A 19,380-nucleotide genomic window follows, 5' to 3' on the forward strand; every position below is an offset into this window, starting at 1 on the left:
GAGGTAATGTTATATGTTCCAGACTCAAAGAACATTCGCATATGGCATTTGCGCTGTTCCCAGATTGTGTCTGTGCTCTTGTAGCCGCATAACATCATCTTTACTTCATACTGGAGCTAAATGATTTCCCAGTTCACTTGCTGTTCAACTGCTAATATCACCATTTCAGTTTCCTAGTAAAAGTGCTGAAATTCTGTGACTCTTGGAGATGGGGCATTTCGCATTGTCAAGAACTTTGCTCTATCTGTTCCTGGACTTTGTCTTTTCCCCACAGAGGTTAAACTATTATAGTTTCATGGGATTTACCCCCTTACTGTTTTAATAAAAGGGGCCTAGAAATGCCACCTTAGTAGCTTTGCTGCTGGTACTGAACGTGAAACCTTAGACCTTTTAAATGCCAATCAAAAGAGAGGGAGAAGGGCAACAATAACTGGATGCTGCTTTTTGTGTTTTTCTATTTAGGGTCAGAAAGGAGCACTGATTGTCTCCCGGGGCATCCTCTGCATTTTAAACTCAGTAGCGCTGAAATGAGAATAGGTCAGCTTGAATCTCTTTTGCTGTAGTCTTGGAGAACATATACAAGTAGTGCTATGGAAAGTCTCTTTTCTCAAATGCCCTGTTTTTCATGTCTGGCTCAATTCTCCTGGTATGAGTTGGCTGGCTTCATTGGCAAGTAAAGCTTTGCACTCGCCTTGCAAACTGGGATAGGAAAAACTTCCATCATAGATTGCCAATCTGGCCAGATCAAAAAAAAAAAAAGGAAAGGAACAGAACTGTCCTTTCCCCTTTTGTTTTCCTTACAGTCCCCCCCCCAAACACAATTTGGTCTCCTTAGCAGCAAAACTGTTTTCATTAAGATTTGTATAATGCCATAGATATTGAATTGGTAATTGATGTAACAGCACATAACTAACATTTTTCCCTTGGCCAGAAGGACTTCAAGATTCATAGCAAGTGCAGTCCAACTCCATCTTATAATCCTACTGAAAAAAAGGCTGAAGGGCCTTTCCTTCTAACAGCATTTGTTTCAACTGTGCTCATAATATTCAGCCTCTTCCTGGGGGTAGCCTGAGCATCATCACTAAGGCAAGAAGATTTAATGATGGCCCTTGTAGACACCAACTCTTTTGCTCCTTTTTCTTGGCTTCCTAGAGAACGCTCTCCAAGATAATGCCCACATACCAGAGAAAGGGCTGATACAGTAAAGCATGTTCTCCTCTTTGGACAACACAAGTGGGAGAAACAGATGGTTGGCAATTCCAGCTGCTTAAGTTTTGTTACTTGAGTTGGAGAGTAGCTTCGTTGTTCCATCGGGTGAACCCAGTGTCCCTCCCTCCCTCCCATCTTCAGCCAATGAATCACACTGAATGCATTTGGTGGTTGGTTGTTTTTTGTTGTTTTTTTGAAAGTTTTAAATGAAAAGGAAATAATTTTATTACATGCGGTAACCTCGGCATGTCAGCTCATGCAGACACTACTATGTCCCAGAGATTGAAGACCAGAGGACATGGGAGACATGGGAGGATGGTGTGCTGAGAGGGGAGAAAGCAGAGTGAGTGGAACAGAACAATGAGGAACATAACAAAGATCTTTGCAAAATTAACAAAAATCTGAACTGCACCTCCTTCTCAATGACCCTCAAGGGGAGGTGCAAAGGAATGGGAATAGGGCCAGATCTTAAGGAGTTTTCAGAAGAACCTAGCCCCAACCCTTATCCAGGAGTCCCTTGTAGCACCAGAGTTGAGTGGCAATGAAAGGAAAGGAAGAATCGGTGATGGCAAGCAGTTAAAACCAAGTGGCCCAATGGTTTCTTGTTTCAAGAGGTCTGGATTTTGCTGGTTAATCTCTCCTCCCTCTCAGAGCAAACTGAAATTCAAGACCAATGAGGCATCCGGGTGGGAAGGGACAGAAGGTGATGATGAAAAATCAGAAAGGTGGAAGAAAAAGAATGGATCTTGTACACCAAATACATTATACAGTAGATGGGTTATTGCTTCATGCTGGAGTCACAGGATGATGAAGCAAAATGGAAAAGAGCATAGTGGAAACATAAATCAGTGTTGATCTGCCCTGCATATCCATCGATATATGGATCTGGATAACTTGATAAGCCTCGGAGAATATTAGCATGGATGGATAGAAATCATGATCTGTATTTCTGAAATAATATGGTAAATTACCATACATTACCATCACGGCCTGCCTTTAGAAATTAGTGACATCTGCATCTCTTACTATTGCTTATCAGGTAGATTTCATCTTAATTAAGATGTTGATGTTTGTTAACTAGAAAATAAAAAACATTGTTATGAAAACTAGAAGGGACTGATGGAGAATGAAATTTTGGACTGGTTGGTTGCTTGTATAGAGGGAAATGTGTTTGTTAGAATGAGAGGGATGAAGAAAAATATGGACCAATTTTGACTTAGAATGAGTAATTTCTCTGACTTTAAATTATAATGGAGGGAGAGAAGTAGGAAGAGAGTTGGTTAAGGTGAAAGAGGATTAGCTGGCTTTTGAAGGATTGGTGCCCCATGTGCCCTGTCACCACAAGGCAAAACATGTGAATTCACATTTGTGTTCCGGAAGCTTCTGTTATCTGGAGGGGCGGGTGATGCGGACTGATTTTATTGCTTTCTGTATGAGATTGACCTGGAGGTATTTCTCCTATTAAGAGAGCAAGTGCAGAGCTTGGCGAAGAACAGGCTGTATAAATGACTTTGAAAGAGGGCCGAAAGAAACCTCTTGAAGTGCAGCCCCAAATGGCTGCCTTTCTGTCCTTATAGCCCAGCAGCCGGAACATTAAATGGTTGATGACAGTTGCAAAATAGGAAACTGAGGGCCTGAATTGCATGACTATGCATCCCCCCTTATATAATTTACATTTTGAGCATGTCTGCTGTTGGGAAGCTCAGACACAGTGATTGAACACAACAATGTGATGCAGGAGAGTCCAGATTCACTTCCTACAGCTATAGGCAAGGTGAGAAAAAAACCCTTGCTGCAAATTCTGGGTCTCATTCAAGGTCAACAACACTGATTGAGAAGGATTGATGGACAAAGTCAATATAAGATAGCTTCCTATTCCCTTTGATTTTTACTCTGTGTATACATACAGATACACATACATGTCCATATCTCTATTGGGTTGTATATATGTGGAAGAAGGGCATTGTCAACATCAGAGAACTGAAGCCTGGTTCAATAATAATTACTTTTCTCTAGAGAAATCGTACAATGGTAATCCTATGAATTGAAAATGGGAGATTTCAAACAAAGCTGTCTTAGCATCCTTAAAAGGTCATAACTCCCAAAATTCTTTGAAAGATGCCATGACAGCAAAGCTCTGTAAAACCAAGGTGAAGATTAAAGTATGAATAGGTCCTGATGATGTAATTCAATATTATGTGGGCAAATGTATAAGTCATCAGCCCAGGCTTTGCATAGATGCGTTGAACTGATGTAAATGCATGGGCTATACACCTCTGGGTATTGCCCCAAGTTTGAGTAGTGATTATGAAACAATGACTGGGATAATTCATGTTACCCAGACATTAATGCACCATAAGCCCAAGCCAGTGATGTGTTAAGAGCATGGCTTCTCCTAAGGAGCTCCAAGAAGTTGAATTTCTCTGTTCTAGACTTTCTTTGCTATCCTTGAACTATAATTCCCTGTGGGAAGCCATGAAAAAAGAACCATTAATGCTCTGATGATCTTACCTAGTTGGGTAATGAAATGTCTGCAAGTGAACAGCCAAGCTCAGAGAACACCAAGAAGTTGCTATTAAGAGGTCTTTTGCAGGCAATGATACTAAACACATGGGGTAAATTCTTAGAAGGAGCTAAACTGAGTCAGTTTGAATGTGACAAAAGATAGACATGAAACATGTCTTGCTTCTGTGATGTATCTTCTGGGAAGTATATTCTTTGAAATGAATAGGACTGAAGCGGCTGCATAGTTATCTATTCTAACTGGATCCTATCAACTTCTTTCTTTTTTCCTTTTAAAAGATATTCTGGTCATTCTTTTTTAGCTTCAAGACAAGCTGGAATATGCAGGAGAGAAAATACGTTGTATCTCTCTTTGGAATCTGGAATGATTTGAGAGTGTGTGAAATGAACATGGATAACATTTCAGTCCTTAGAAAATCTCCTCAAGAAGCTGATAGAAGCTGAAAATAGATGGTAAAGACTTCCGTACAGCAACACGCAAATTGCTCAACAGACACCCTGCAGGTTAAACAGTTTTATTGAAGTGATAATTCTACTCCCCCTGAAAGCCGCTGCTACAATAACATTGTTTGATCATATCCAAATCAGATATTTAAACAAGTTAAATATTTAGCAGGGAATTTGTAATCCTCTAAAAGGAGAAAGCATATAATCTTCACCAAAGTAAAATACATTTGGGGAAGCCATCCTTGTCAATCACCATAAATATGACCAATATGAATTTGCAATGATCTTCACTTTAAATTATGATATGATTTTAAATCTCATCAAAATGAGATTCTGTTTTGCAAAAGAAAATGAATATGGTACTTCTGTAGGATGAAAAAGAATGGATACTAGGGTATGTTTAGGTGTGATGTTTTGTGTCGGGGTAAACAGATAATGGGTTGAGGGGGACAAAACAGAGGATCCAATACATTAATACAAACTTGAATTTTGTTCCTTTGACTCGCCAACCCCCTCCCCAACAATTAATAATTTAACATTTAAGAATTCTAAACATTTTTGGAACATCAATTCTACGTGAAGGAAGAAAATACCACGGGATATCAAGCAGACATTTGCATCTCTAAACGAAAAAACATTAATTGTACCAATTAACTCTCCCCCTTGACATATTTAATTTTTTCCTGCCCGATTTCTTTTTAGAATAATCAAATAAATTTTTTCTTTTTAAAAAGGTTGACATTTCTGGAAATTGAATGATTGGAACATAATTTATTTTGGAGGATTCAGTATCACCTACATTGAATAAAGAAGTAAAATGTACATTCAAGTTTCAAGGCATTAAAATAGAGCTTTCTGTATTAAAGCTTCCAATAGGGGATGAAACATAGATAAATATTATTTAAATTGTATATTTTCAGGGAGTAAAAGTTAATAGTTTCATTTTTTTTCTTGAATTAGAAAAACTATAAAACATTTTTGTCCTCTTTGACCTGGTTTAATATTTTTGCTCATTGTGAGCAGAAGAAATAATTTCATTTGGGAGAAAAACACTGTGAAAATCACAAAGAAAACTTTCTCATGTGTATGTATGTATGTATGTATGTATGTATGTATGTATGTATGTATGTATGTATGTATATTTGGCAAAAGAACACCACTCTGTGCTTTTACCACCTGCATCCTTCATGATTCTTCTCCCCTTGACTGCCCCCATGAAATCCTTTTGCCTCCGTTACAGTGTTCTTTTTTTAAAAAATATTTCTCTGGCAACTGGATGGGGGAAAAAGGGATTTATGAAAAAATAGCATCAATTTCAGTTTTTTAAAATTATAATTACTATAATACATCTGTTTTGAAAAAATAGTTCTGTGTCCCTCCCCCATTGTCCCTGAGCCCACCCATCATCAACAACTTTTGGCACCAACTTTTGCCAAACCTAAGCCTCACTGCCAAACCAGCAGTGGGGGAAAAATCACATTTCCACTCCCCACCCACCCAAACCCAGTCTTTCCTGAGTCAAAAGTCACCCGTCTTTCCTCTATCTTTTTCCCACCCTTGCTCCTAATTTCATATAACACTGGGGAGAAGCATTGCTGGAAAGACAGTGGTAGAACACAACATATTTCTTCTGAAGATATTCTCTATTCTTCCTACTCCTTTTAAGACGTCACATTGCGCCTAAACATTGCAAGAGCAGGGCAATTGTCTACCTCCTATTAGCCACTTTGTAGGAATGCATCTAAAGTCATCTAGCAAAGGTGAGGAGGAGATTGTCTTGTAGCAGACGCAGCCAGTCAGTCACCTCCACAGACACACAAATAGAGGGTTTTTTTTCAGTGTAGCAGGGGATTGACAGAGCTAAGGAAAACACTTGCTAAAAAACAGCCTGACTTTTACACGTACAGATTATGATTGTGACTTCAATTTACTACTAGGCAAAAATGTTATCTGTCAGGTAGAATGAAAGCTAGGGCTAATCTGGCAACAAAGAGATAGAATTTAGCAAAACCCCTCCATTCTTAGATAGACATTCATAAAGATTGATTTGTATGAAAAATTTAGTCATTCATGGTCAGCTCTTGCGCTCTAGAAGGCTTGACTCTATCTTACATGTTATCAGATGGCTGAAGCCCCTTGTCTCTGGCAGCACATTCAAACACACAATAAAGATCAGTACAGTAGACTTCTGTTCTGCCTCAACACCAAGAAATGCATGGATTCAGAGGTACTGATCCATTAAGTGCTAGCTGGAGAAGCAGACCTATGAAAGATTAAAATATGCATGGACATATCCATTATACAGAATAACAGAGTTGGAAGGGACCTTGTAGGTCATCTAGTCCAACCCCCTGCTCAAGTAGGAGACCCTATACCATTTCTGACGTGGCTGTCCAGTCTCTTCTTGAAAGTACTCACAACTTCTGAAGGCAAGCTGCTCCACTGGTTAATTCTCCTGTTTTCACCTTGCACTATAACCTCACTTAACAGCTGCAATGCCATCTCAATGCTGCAAGTGATGTGAATGAAAGATTGTGATATTGGGTTATATCAGTGACTGTGAAGACATCTCTTGGTTTGAACATTATCCCTGATGAAAATAAAAAGAAGTTCAAGTGGAAAAAAATGAGTTTTGGACTGGACTGGTTCCTCTAGAAGTTTTTGATTGGAAGAAATATCGTTCAAAGTTCTAGGCCTCAACCATTAGCCTGCTTGCAGACTAATTAGCTGATGATTTTTGAGAACAAAAATGGACAAAGGAATATATACAACTAACACGAGGGCTTTCCTGGAGTTGATTGCTATTTTGTTTAAGTAGATGCTTCTCTATTGTTAAATCTGATTCTTTTTTCTCTTGCAAGATCTGTAGAAAAAAAGGAATATTTCTGAATGTGTGCAGAATGCCTTTCCTTTGCAAATTCTTGTCCTTGTGATCAAAATTTGGACTAAGATAAATTTCTAGAAAATGATAGCTACTTTTTGCATACACTTTCACTCTTGCTCAGGCTTTAGCCACTTCCCCATTTATTTATCCATCTATGTAAAAAGAGGATAATCTGCTGCTGTTATTGTCTGTTTGTTTAGTATGACACACACCTTCTGTGTATTTATTTTAAATTGGAATTTGGGGAGAAAAGTGACATTCATCCAGACTTAAAGCATCTCTATATACCAAAACATGATTATTTTAGCCCAATTTGTCCAACCTTACAACTTACAGGTTCATCATATAGGGCAGGGATGGGCAACTATGACCCCTTTACATCCCGTGGATTTCAATTCCTGGCTGGCTCAGAAATTCTGGGAGTTGAAGTCCATGGGTTGTAAAAGGCCCATGGTGGCCTACTCCTGATATAGACTGCACTTCCCTTTTTTATAAGAAAGAGGAGAATCAGGAAATTGGCAATTCATATTAGTGTAGGAAAGGCACTCTGTACATACACAGAGGAATTATTTATGAGATTCTGAGGCAAGAATGACAAACTCTGATCAAAAAGAAGACTTATGCATAACCATTCATAAGTGATAGGCAGTTCACAAATATATTGTTGATATGTCTGTACTTACAAACACGCAAATATCCAATTAATTAGAAATTAAATTGCACAGGTTGAATGTTCACTCCTTTTCAAGGCACAATTAAAGCCATGATTTGGACATTGTGAACTCAACAATATGACGATCCACCATCTCTGAAGATCCACCATAACTGGAACCTCCTCCTGATTCATTCATTAGTACTATTCCAGTTTTCCTCATTTTTCTTCCATTTACATCTCTTCTCTAAACCAAAAGGATAGAGAAAACACTAGCAGGACTTTCTTCAGGACCGATGGCATCATTCAAATTCTTAAATATCCAACCTTCCTCATTTGAAACTGCAAATTCTTATGACAGCAATGGGTCTCTTGCATATGGAAAATGGAAAAATTAGCATGATGTGACAAGTTCAAAAATGGTTTATTAAAAATGCTGCCATCATTTAATTCACTGATTTTCTAAACATCTCAGAAAGATCACTGTCATGTATTTCATGATTTTTTACTTTGTGCTTATATTTGAATTCAAATGTACGTTTCTATTGTGGTAGAGGGTCAGAAGCGACAACAGTATTTTACATGTGGAAAATATTACTGACATTTTACATTTCCAGATTATTTCCTTTGGAAAAGTTTCTACTTTTTTCTGTGATTTGGAATAGTTAAAAAAAAACAACTCTCAAACCTGACCATTTCTTGCAAATAGACTACATGGTATAATTAGTTTTTTTTAATGAAAATTATTTCTTTTCTTGCCTCAGTGATAGTGAATTAAGTAGCCACAAATGTCCTCGTTTAAAAGACATCCAAACATTTTGAGAAGGCTCAAAATGTTTCTGTTGACACATAAGTGACCAATGACTTCTCAAAAACAACCAAAAAGACCACAAGAAAAAAAATTATTCCAATGACAATATTTGAAATGGAAAAGCAAGGCAATGTTTTTGTTGCTAACATAATTCTTCATACAGAATGTGTATTTTTTCATCTTGTCAAGGAAGAAAATACTGCAAAGGAAGAGTGAAAAGAAATGACATAATAGAAAGTGATATTGATCTTTAAATGGTACTATGATTCATGCATATCAGTTTTACAAATATGTTATCTCAGGCTACTTATTCAGAGCCAATTATTTACTTGCAAAAGACATTATGACTCTCCTGGGCCTGCCCCAGTTTTGAATGCAAAGATGACTACAGAATTCTTGGCTGCAATATAAACTTTGTCTACCAATGTCAAGTTTATAGATTAGCTTATTTTACCTGACTTGCTAGTTTTCTACAAACAATAGTTTATAATATGGGCTTGCATTCAAATACACAGATCAAGTCCAGACAGATTGCTAAGCCCTAACAAATATTATTAGCTAAGATTCTCATGCATATTACTAATATAATCAGGAAAAATCAAGGACCTATTTTAATCTATTTCCAAAATTCCATGTTACTCAAGCCAGAGAGAATAGCAATTTTACAAGCCTGGGGAACATTCCTTCCACCACTCCATCTTTTGAAGTGGTACAATCCAGGAGAACTGGGTCACACAAACTGTCCTATGCAAACTCAATCAACGTCAATCAACTCTGACAAACCAGCCAAATCAAATTATACAAACGAAAGCAATTAAAATAAATGAAACTCTTGCTAAAGGAAGTTGCACTTCCACCCTGCTAAATGTGGTGGGTAGGGGACAGACGGTATTCAAAGTGCCACAAGGCAAAAATCCTAAATGAGCCTACATCATCCTCTTCTGTATCTACCTTTTAAAGGCAGAAGAGGAACTCTTGGTAGAAAAATCTACAATTAATGCAAACTTGATTTGTACGTAAGTCTTTTGCAGTTGGAATCTCTGGTTAGAAAGCCCATGTCCTGTCTTTTATTCTTAGTCATTCAGACCATTCAGACAATGAGAAGACAAAATGGCCATATCAGTGGAAAAGGAAAAATGTACATTATGTAGTCATATGAGTGTCCACTTAGAAACAATTAATACATTTATTTTTACAGTACTTACTAGATAGTACTGCATCCACCGAATTGCAGTTTTGACCATCACTTTCTTAAATTTAAGCCTCTTCATCGCCTCAGTCTCATTATAATGTACACAGGAAACGACATGTCCTTCAAAAAGATATATAGGTCAACATGACCAGAGTAACTACTGTCCCCATTTTGGAAACAGAACATGCACCACAAAAGGGAACATTTTTTAAAAAAATAGTCATCTGCATTAATTCATCCTTCCCATGTTTTTCCTATGTTCCCAACTGCTCTCCTGAATCTAGCCAGTTTTTATATTTTTATTTATTTTGCATAGAAATCGTTGCATAAAGAGCTTCCATCCTTTGAATTGTGCATGTCTGGGGAGGGGGGGGTGAGCTCAAACAGGCACCCACAAAAATATTTGCATAGTATGTAAGATGGGTATGTTTGATGAGGTGTGGTGGGCTGCTAAGGGGGGAGGGTTCCCTCTCTTTTTGTATGGGCATGGAAATCTTTAATGAAAAAGAAAAGTTTGAGAGCAAATTGGCTCATCATCTCTTATCATTAAATGCAATTTTAGGTACTTTCACTAGCTATGATTCTATGCTAAAAAAATTACTCTTTACAGGAACATACACTTTTCAAACAAGTCCCTGCAAATAAAAAAATAAAGATTGCAGAATAATAGTTGGCTAGGAATCCTTCTGCTTTAGTTTTTTGGGTGCTAAACCTTTTTTGTCTTTTCTTTTTCTTTACTACAGTCCTAAAGTGTCTAAAGTGGGATGCTACAGATATAATTTATAGCCATAGTATAACGTAGGATTGATATGTCATTGCTGGTATTTAATCTCATGAGAAAGTCTCCATGGATTTAAGGGCAATTTTCATTGCCAGAACAATTTGTGTGACATATTTAGCCATACTGGAAGACACAAGCCCTCTTTTTCTGCTAGAAGAAGAATCAGTCTGGCTCCCTCAAACTCCAATTTTTCAGGTAGACAGAGGATACTCATATAGGTGCAGCCATATTGATCTGAACCTAGTTGCATTCTTTTGGGGACGCTTTGGCTGGCTGGGGAATTCTGGGAGTTGAAATCCACACAGCTTCAAGCTGCCAAGGTTGAGAAACACTGCTCTGGAGACTAAAACTTTGTAGAACCACATTTGTAACATATTCACTTAGATTCTTACTTATCTGTGAGATCAAGTACAGTTGATACTCTTTTCTCCCATCATATGAAGACAGCTTTCATTTACCTGAATTCCAATATCACAAAATAAAATTCTATTTCTGCACCAGCATTTTCTCGAAAAAAAGTCCTACTGATCTGAAACAAAATTTCCACTATTGCTGAAGTCCAAAGAATCTAAAGTGAGTATGTTACAAATATGGTTCTACAAAGTTTTAGTCTCCAAAGCTATGTAAACTAGTCTGTGGTAGCCCATAAATTATGCTAACCACAAGTTCCAAATCGCATTATCACTGAATTGTTGATCATCTCTGAAGTTCTTCACAAGCATTCTAGAGTACAAAAACAAGGAAGTGGATTCTTTCATTGGTTATATTAGAATCAAAACTTTTAAATTAAAATGTGCTTGCTATTGGCATGATATTTTGGTGGCATATAATATCACTTGCGGCCTTCGACTATATAAAAGACTTTGGAACTAACTTATGATTGATTAAATCAAATTTTGATTAAATTATTAATTACCTTGGATTAATTCAGTGATATATTTTCCTATGAAATCATATGTAATTTAGGGGATGTGCAGGAGACAAATGAATGGAAGGAATTTTTTTTTGTTATTTCATCAATGTACTAAAATTTCATCTTTTTCAGCTTTCAGGACAATTTTGTTTCAATTGGCTATATAGCTTTTTCTTAACTGAGGGATTTTAATATGCTATGAAGGACAATTAATTTAATTTGATTGCTTTATTATTTACTGATTCTAATTATGCTGAGATAGCATAGGAGTTTAAAAATACAATAACTATTTCAACAGAAAACTTAATTTAATTATTATGCTACATAATTGACATATATTAAATGTAGGAACAATAACTTTATGGATGAAGAACAAACTGAAGAAACTCGATGATCATATTTAGTATTTTCTTACTTAGAAATTACAGGCTTATTTATCTAAGCTATGAAAATACACCTAAATATGTTTTATTTAATATCCTGCCTGGTTCAATTGGAATGACAAAATATATTGTGTACAATGAAATTTGCATATTTTCTCTCCTCATTCTATTTTGTAAATTCTGGGAGCTCTGAACCCTTGTTTTTGAACAAACCACAATTTCCTATCACATCTAAATTCATCTTTTAATAAAGTCCATCTAGAACAACTATGATTTCCAAGTTGAGATGTAATGGGGAACCATGATAAGTTTCAAAAAGTAGGTTAAAGAGGTCCTCATGTGCAGGAAGAGGAAAGGAAATCCTGAAGATTTTGCAAGTATAAATTTGCAACGCAAGGTCAAACAGTTTTTATTATATTTGAGTTTAATGGATATTCATCTAATTGTCACTGCATCTCATATATATTAATTTTTTTCATTGCAAAATCAATTATATGAGATATTCTTCATATCTATTGGAGACCAATTTATTGTTATAAAAATAAGTTACATTCATACGCGCACACACACACACACACAAACTAATTTAGCAACCTTGACTACATTATAAACCCTTCCATAAATTAGATCAGTCAAAAAATATTGTGAATTGGAACAATTTAAAAAACAGACTAAAAAAAAATGCTAACTATTCCTCACTCATACAAACATAGTGTAATAAGCCAAAATATACTTTTAGTCATTTCTGTCTCTTTACACTAATTTAAGAACCTATGCCCCATAGAGACATAAGAGACATAGAAATTCCTAGTTCAAGGAAAAAGGAAGGAAGGAAGGAAGGAAGGAAGGAAGGAAGGAAGGAAGGAAGGAAGGAAGGAAGGAAGGAAGGAGACTTCCAAATTTGTATTATGGAACAATAAAAAAGGAGAAAAAAAGTCTATATATTTGTTATCTCACTAAGCAGAGACAATATTCAAATACTTTGTCTCCATTTGCTACTCTGATAGTGAAGACTAGCATTTTTTTTTTTTTACAAATGATGATGTAGATTGGGCATTAGGTCAATATTTCAAGAAAACAAGGCCTTTTCAAGTTTCAATTGAGATAATAACATATTAACATAGACCTAGAATCTAGATAATGAATTCTTTTGATCTGATGGCATGTCAGAAAAGTGTACCTCATTTTATCTCAACTGTTCCCTATATTAGTCCCTTTGAGCTATTAAAATGTGGTAACTATTAGCTAGAGAGAAAAACCAGTTTATATAGCCATGGTCTTCTAAGCCAGAGTTTTTCAAACTAGGCAACTTTACTATATATTCAATATATTCAACTCCCAGATCTACTGACTGGGAAATTCTTGGGGTTGGAATCCAAACATCTTAAAATGACCAAGTTTAAAAAAATGCTGCTCTAAGCTAAACAATGTTTTTTTTTCTAATGCAGTGGTTCTCAACCTGTGGGTCGGGACCCCATTTGGGGTCGAACGACCATTTCACGGGGGTCGCCAAATAAGGCTGTCCGCCATTTTTTTCTCCTTTTCTTTGGCCACGCCCTTGGCACCCGGTGATGTATAAGTGGTTGGGGGTCACCACAACATGGGGAACTGTATTATGGGGTCGTGGCATTAGAAAGGTTGAGAACCACTGTTCTAATGCGACTAACAAAAAAGAAAAACACTTTATGTTTTAATTTTTTTACTACTGAATACTATAAATGGTACATCACACTTTGTAGGGTGTTTGGAAATGCTATGGAAGAGAAGGAAAGGCAGAACATCTGTATAACCAAACAAAAACTATGCTAGAAGTGCTTCTAGAGGGTCCGTCAGATAATTTATTAGCTCTCTGAGAGCTGAACACGCACTCACCATAATGATATGTAACTACTGGTGCTGGTTATTTTAACCATAAGGTTATTTAATGGAGATAGCTATCCCTTTGCTAAGAAGCCATTCAGATGCTAAAGATGGTGTGATGCATTTAGTCATGTTCACAGATTTTACATGGACCAATAACATAAAATATAGTTGACTAACTGTATTTCACAATAGCTTGGTTTGTGCCATTCGTTGCCTGTAGCCTGTCAATGAAAAGCCTGCCAACAGGAGGCAACAGAACAATGCATGACAATGGGATAACTATTGCTTCAGCTACTTGTGATATTTGGCCTTAGAAAGCTACATTTTTTAGACTGCCTATGGAGTGCGCCATGTTGCTCCAGTTACAAATCTCCCCATTTAATTCATACTCTGATAACATGCCAGATATATTTTGCTGCCAAAGTAATCAACCTGCCTGTGACATATGTTGTTGGTACAGTCAACTCCAATTCCCACAGGATGGTAGACTTAAGAAATTATTTAAAAAAAAAAACTTCAAGAAACTAACATGCTGCTAACAGTTCCCTCTTCGGTCCTGAGCGTCTTGCAAAACATGGTATTTTGCATTCCTCAAAAGTGCATTCATTGGAAAACTTGAGCTGTGCAAATCTGCAAATCTTATCTCTCATTTAAAAAAAAAAGTAACCAGACTGGTTGTGTATATTTTTGAACCAGGTTGAGGTGCTTAATTTTTCTCCTACAATTAATTGCTAGGAAAACAGGTTTTGAATGGAAGCTGAGGCACTGAAGATTGGTAGCCTCCAATAAGATAACATCTACAAAAGGAACACACTGCTTTGAGTATTACACCACTCTGATGAAACAGAATTCCTGTGCTAAAATATATATCAGCTAAAGGTAACACCTTTATGTACAAGGGATTGTAGTATAGCATTTCTCAATGTCTTATTCCCAGCTTGCTCAAATTCCTGCCTTTTATATTCCCTCCAACCTACTTCCTCAGTGTTCACATAATAAAAATGCCAGCCTTGCTGCCCCCACACCATCCTTTCCTCTGGAATTTACTACTTGGATTAGCAATGAGTATAAGCTACTCTTCCCCCTTGCATTATTTCAGATCATATGGTCATTTTTTTTTAACAAATAGAAGGCTGTTGGATTTTGCTCTAGTCTAGGACAAAGGGCTCGCTCTGTCGGCATCTTATCGCCATCCGTGACACGTGCCCAGGGAAAGAAAAAGCCCTTTAGGATTCATCCACCTCCTACAATGTGCAGCACTTCTTACCCCCTTGCAGGATGGAAACAGGTCAGGGGGAGGGGGTACTTGATAAATTTGGTGATGTTTGTCGTTGAAGGGGATTGCAAGTCCTGAAGGAAAATATACCTCTTTTTGCTTTTTTGTAGTTCTTTTTTGTCATTTTTTTTCATTTGCTTTTGCATATAACATTAAATATTGTCGCTTACAGTATTACATGCAAATACATGCTGGCTTGGAAAATGCAGATTCTAAATAGTTTAGCTCGGTGGTGCTATTCCTTACGTTTTTTTTTTTTGTCTGTATCAGCAGCATTTGAAAAAAACCCAGGTGTCCCATACTCAAGTGCTCAGTGACATGTCCTATATTTTCTTGTTCCAGAAGAAACATAGGGAAGGTGTCTTTCCCTGTGCAGTCGCCAACAAATTATCTGATTCTGTGGTTAAAGTATTCTTTATCGATTGAAAAATAGATTTCTTTTTCCTGCATTCTCTTGGCTGTTGTTCTCATATCTCTTTGTTTTCCCCACTCTTGGTTTTTTTGTTGTTGTTTTTTGCAATCAGAACAAAAGAGCATTCCATCCCAACTTTGGATGGAAACAGGAAAAAAAATCACAGTGAAAGCACCCACCTCAACAAATAGTGCTCCGTTGTCCTTTTCGGTGTGTGGAAAAAGAAACAAACAAAAGAGAAGAAAAGAGAGAGAGAGGCAAAAGAAGGAGGATGGTTCTCTAGATTCTCCTTCAAACCTAGTCAGATGCTGGAGTTGCCTTCTCCTCGACCCCATCCTGGTCTCTGCGCTCACCCTCAGCTCTTTCATCTGTGGGAACTTGGTTATTCTTGGATTATCTACATCATAGGAAAGTCGTTATCATGCATCCAGGCAGAAGGGAGAGTCTGATCTTATTGCTTGTGATTGATGGAAGATCCATGCACAGAACAGAAGAACAATTCCAAGGAAAGACAGAAGACCCAAGGCAGATGAGTGAGTGGCCTTCTTTGGAGGAACGGGGGGGGGGGGGTCCATGTGTTTAAAGAACCAGAACCACTTATTAAGGAAATAAGGAGAGTTAAGAGAGAGAGAGAGAGAGAGAGAGAGACAGATAGAGAGACTGGAAATATTCATGAGGAAAGATTTAACAGAGAGATAGATTTTTCTGTGGGAAAGGTTCAGAGATAGATAGGAAGGACAGAGAAACCAAACATAGAAAACAAGGTGCAGGCCGAGAGACACAAAACAGAAGAAAAGGAAGAAAGGAAAGAAAGAAGGAAGGAAGCCTCTATGGCTCATTAAAGTCCTGAGTAAGATGATGAAAAGGGAAAGAGCATTAAACAGAGAGAGAAACTGCAAAGCCAGGGCCAGAGAAATTCTGTGCAGTCTGGTAAGGTGGATGAAGGGAAGGATGCAGAGAATCCAGACAGGAGGGCCTTGGGCTCTTTCCTGCAATGTCTGTCCTTGACACATCTCCTCTCCTGCTTTAGAGTGTTTGGATTTTCAGAGCAAACCATCCCTCACCCTTCCTCCCGCAGTAGATGCTTAAGCTGTACTCCTGATTCAAAGCTACAGGGACCGAAGGCTTCAGGCCTCAGAATTCTCATGGATGCTCCAGAAAGTGCAAATTTAGTGCAACACCACTTGTATAGGTGTCTCCCGCATTTCGTGTGTTCCAATGCATTTGGCAGATTGTGTTTTCTTTGCCTTTAACTCTGCCCACCCCTATTTTTTGGCATTACCTTTTCTTTTTCTTTTTCCTTTTCCTTCTTCTTCTTTTTTTAAAGAAACAAACATACAAGCTAACCCAAGCATTCCTGGTGTGTCTCTAGAGTATGGAAGGGATGGGCGAGCGAGGACGTCGGACCGAACCAGGTGAGCCAAAGGAAGGGGGTGCTGGAGATGGAGGTAGACCAGCAATGCTGTTCAGGCTGTGGGACTTCTCATAGCCTGTGGGGAGTGCTGTCAGGAAGGAAGGAAAGAGACGAGAGAAGTGAGTGAATGAACAAAACACATGTCTGGTTAAGACTTAAAGGCACTCTGTCAGGCAGTCTCAATAGCATAAACAGGATGGGGGGAAGCTACTTTCTGCTATGCTTCACTGATAACTTTACACTGATTCAGATCTGCTCCATTTACCCCAATGTTGGTTGCATTTAAAAAATTGAGGTTTCATAATCATGATTTCTGAAGAAGCAGCTTTTTCTCCTTCATTCCCAATTCCTCATCAGCTGCAGTGATACTAGCTATATGGTCCAAATTGGGGCACTCTGATTTTAGTTTGTTTTAATTAAAACAGCTTTTTACTAATATGAAGTCACGCTTTGTGGAGGTTTAGAGCAGTCTAAGCAATTTGGCATGCTTTAGAAGTAGCATTCTCAATACAATTGGAAGGTGGTTGTTGAGAAAGGCTGGTTTATGGAATCACCCCTGAATACTAGTGTCTATTCCCACCTTTGGCACAGTACAAATGTGTGGATTTCTACTCCTGAAATTCTCAACAATGGCTGTGCAGATTGGGGCCTTCTAAAACCAAATTTTGTGCTGTTTCAGTCCTTCCATACTGCTATTTAGATAGCTATAGGGCAGTTCCTAGATCAGCAGAGGTCACTAGATACAACAGCTAACTAGCTATATAAAACTGCTAAATCTGTTTGAAGATATTTCCAATGGGTGACCTACTAAAGCCAGTCAAAAGGCATTAATGTAACCATTCCTTTTCATTCTTTTTTCAGTGCTTTTTTAAAAAGTAATTTACAGATAGAAAACAAGGTCATCCTGATTTCTGCTCCTTTAAAATGCTATGAATAAGGCAGACTAATTGCCTACTGAAAACATTGTCTGGAAACACCTTATTCCTTCACTTTAGACCTTAGCCTGCATCCTTACCAGCATCTCAAACCACCAACTGTGACAACCCATGCCATATTCTATAATGCTGTACTGTATAATAATTGATTCCAAAATAGCCTTAAGTAACAATTATTTAAATCAAAACAATATTTGTAATTATCTATTGATCAGTGCTTTGTCTGGTCTGTATTGTTCCATCTGGGCTTCAAATGAATTCTTGCTTTCTTCCCAGTAGTACCATAAATTAATCTCTCCTCCAATCCCACATGTAATTCTTCCTTCATCAGACCCTACTGGGCCTGGGTTGCCTGGCTGCTTTCATTACAATCAAGGGGACAGCTCTGGGACGGCAAAGTTGGAAATGGGTTGCCCCATGCTCTCCACCTGAATTGAAAACTATTAGCAGACAATTGCCTTCTGATCAGGATATCTGTTTAAAGTTTAGAGATTCATGAATCCTTGGATTATGGTCTTTTCAGTTCATGTCAGTCTAATCAATTAGCCTAATAACATTTTGTCAGTTCATGTCTATTTTTATCTCCTTTTTTGTTATGTAATTATTCCATCTTGATGGAATAATCTTAATGGGTTTCTTGATGGAACCAGAGTTGGTTGGAATGGGACTCTATCATAGGTATCCCTGTGGGGGGGGGGGGTGTCGAAAAGTCAACATGGTGGTTACAAACATGTGATTTGAAGCTCTGCCCCTTTTAAGTTTGTCACAGCGTATGTGAAAAAGGGATGGGATTTCAATCATACCGTTATAGCTACCATCTTGATTTTTTTTTACTTCCCACATCTGGACACCTCTGGAATAGAGTTTACTGTTGCAGATGGGAATGGTTCCCCCAAATAAGATCCATCTTCATCCAAAAGTAGAATGCCAGTAAAAAGACTATTAAAAGTGTTCTCAGACACAGATTTTTCCCTAATTCAACTGATTTATAGTGGCTAAACTTTATAATCTTGCTTGGTATCTATAATATAACCCACTCCCAACTCAATCATTCCAGAATATATAAAAAACAGGGAGAAAAAAGGGCATATCCTGCATAAGAAAGGGAAAAAAAGTTTGCAGGTTTAAAAAATGCACTTATTATCCTCAAGAAATAAAGTCTGATAATTATAGGGATCACAGATTGTATAGAGGAGGAATTTAATCTGAAAAACCCTTTTGCTGCCAAAGCAATTCCCACCATGACTTTCCATTCTGCCCCCTCTCCTAAAAACCTGTTTTCCCCTTATTTCACATTTATGTAGAAGATCCTCACTGTCACGATTTACATGCTTGCTATACAATTCACAGCTGATTGTGCAATAAAGACAAAACCATGCAGGCCACACTTGCATATGACAATATATCTGTTGAGGAGATGTATGGGACTTGAACATGTTATGACTTAAGTGTTTTGTGTATTTCATACAGGCAAGTAGCAACTAGGACACTAAAACCTGTTTTTGTTCACTACATATTTATTTATTTTTTGATTATAAAATTTATTGGCTGCCCATCTTACCATAAATGACTCTGGGTGGCTTACAGTCGATAGATAGATAGATAGATAGATAGATAGATAGATAGATAGATAGATAGATAGATAGATAGACAGATTTTTAATTCTTGCTTTAAATTAATTTATT

At 37.5% G+C, this 19,380-nt stretch overlaps 1 protein-coding gene across 9 annotated transcripts in view; it reads right to left on the reverse strand.

Annotated features, from left to right (window-relative positions):
- Positions 1-1,379: 1,379 nt before the first annotated feature.
- The window catches only part of LOC120304550 (potassium voltage-gated channel subfamily C member 1-like), a 64,282-nt gene continuing 46,281 nt past the window's right edge, over positions 1,380-19,380 (reverse strand). For 2 of the 9 annotated variants that reach the window (XM_039335281.1, XM_039335279.1), the window contains exon 5: positions 16,714-16,848. Coding sequence is in view for 1 of the 9 variants with exons in the window: in XM_039335277.1 (XP_039191211.1) it covers positions 16,715-16,848 (134 nt within the window). In the remaining 8 variants the exon portion in view is untranslated. Of the gene's footprint in view, positions 8,726-13,481; positions 16,849-19,380 lie in introns of those variants that run through there. The other 7 variants (XR_005555743.1, XM_039335277.1, XM_039335280.1 and 4 more) reach the window with 7 other exon arrangements.

Source organism: Crotalus tigris, unplaced genomic scaffold (assembly GCF_016545835.1).
Source record: "Crotalus tigris isolate CLP2741 ecotype Arizona unplaced genomic scaffold, ASM1654583v1 scf7180000017639.5415321, whole genome shotgun sequence".
NCBI lineage: Eukaryota > Metazoa > Chordata > Lepidosauria > Squamata > Viperidae > Crotalus > Crotalus tigris.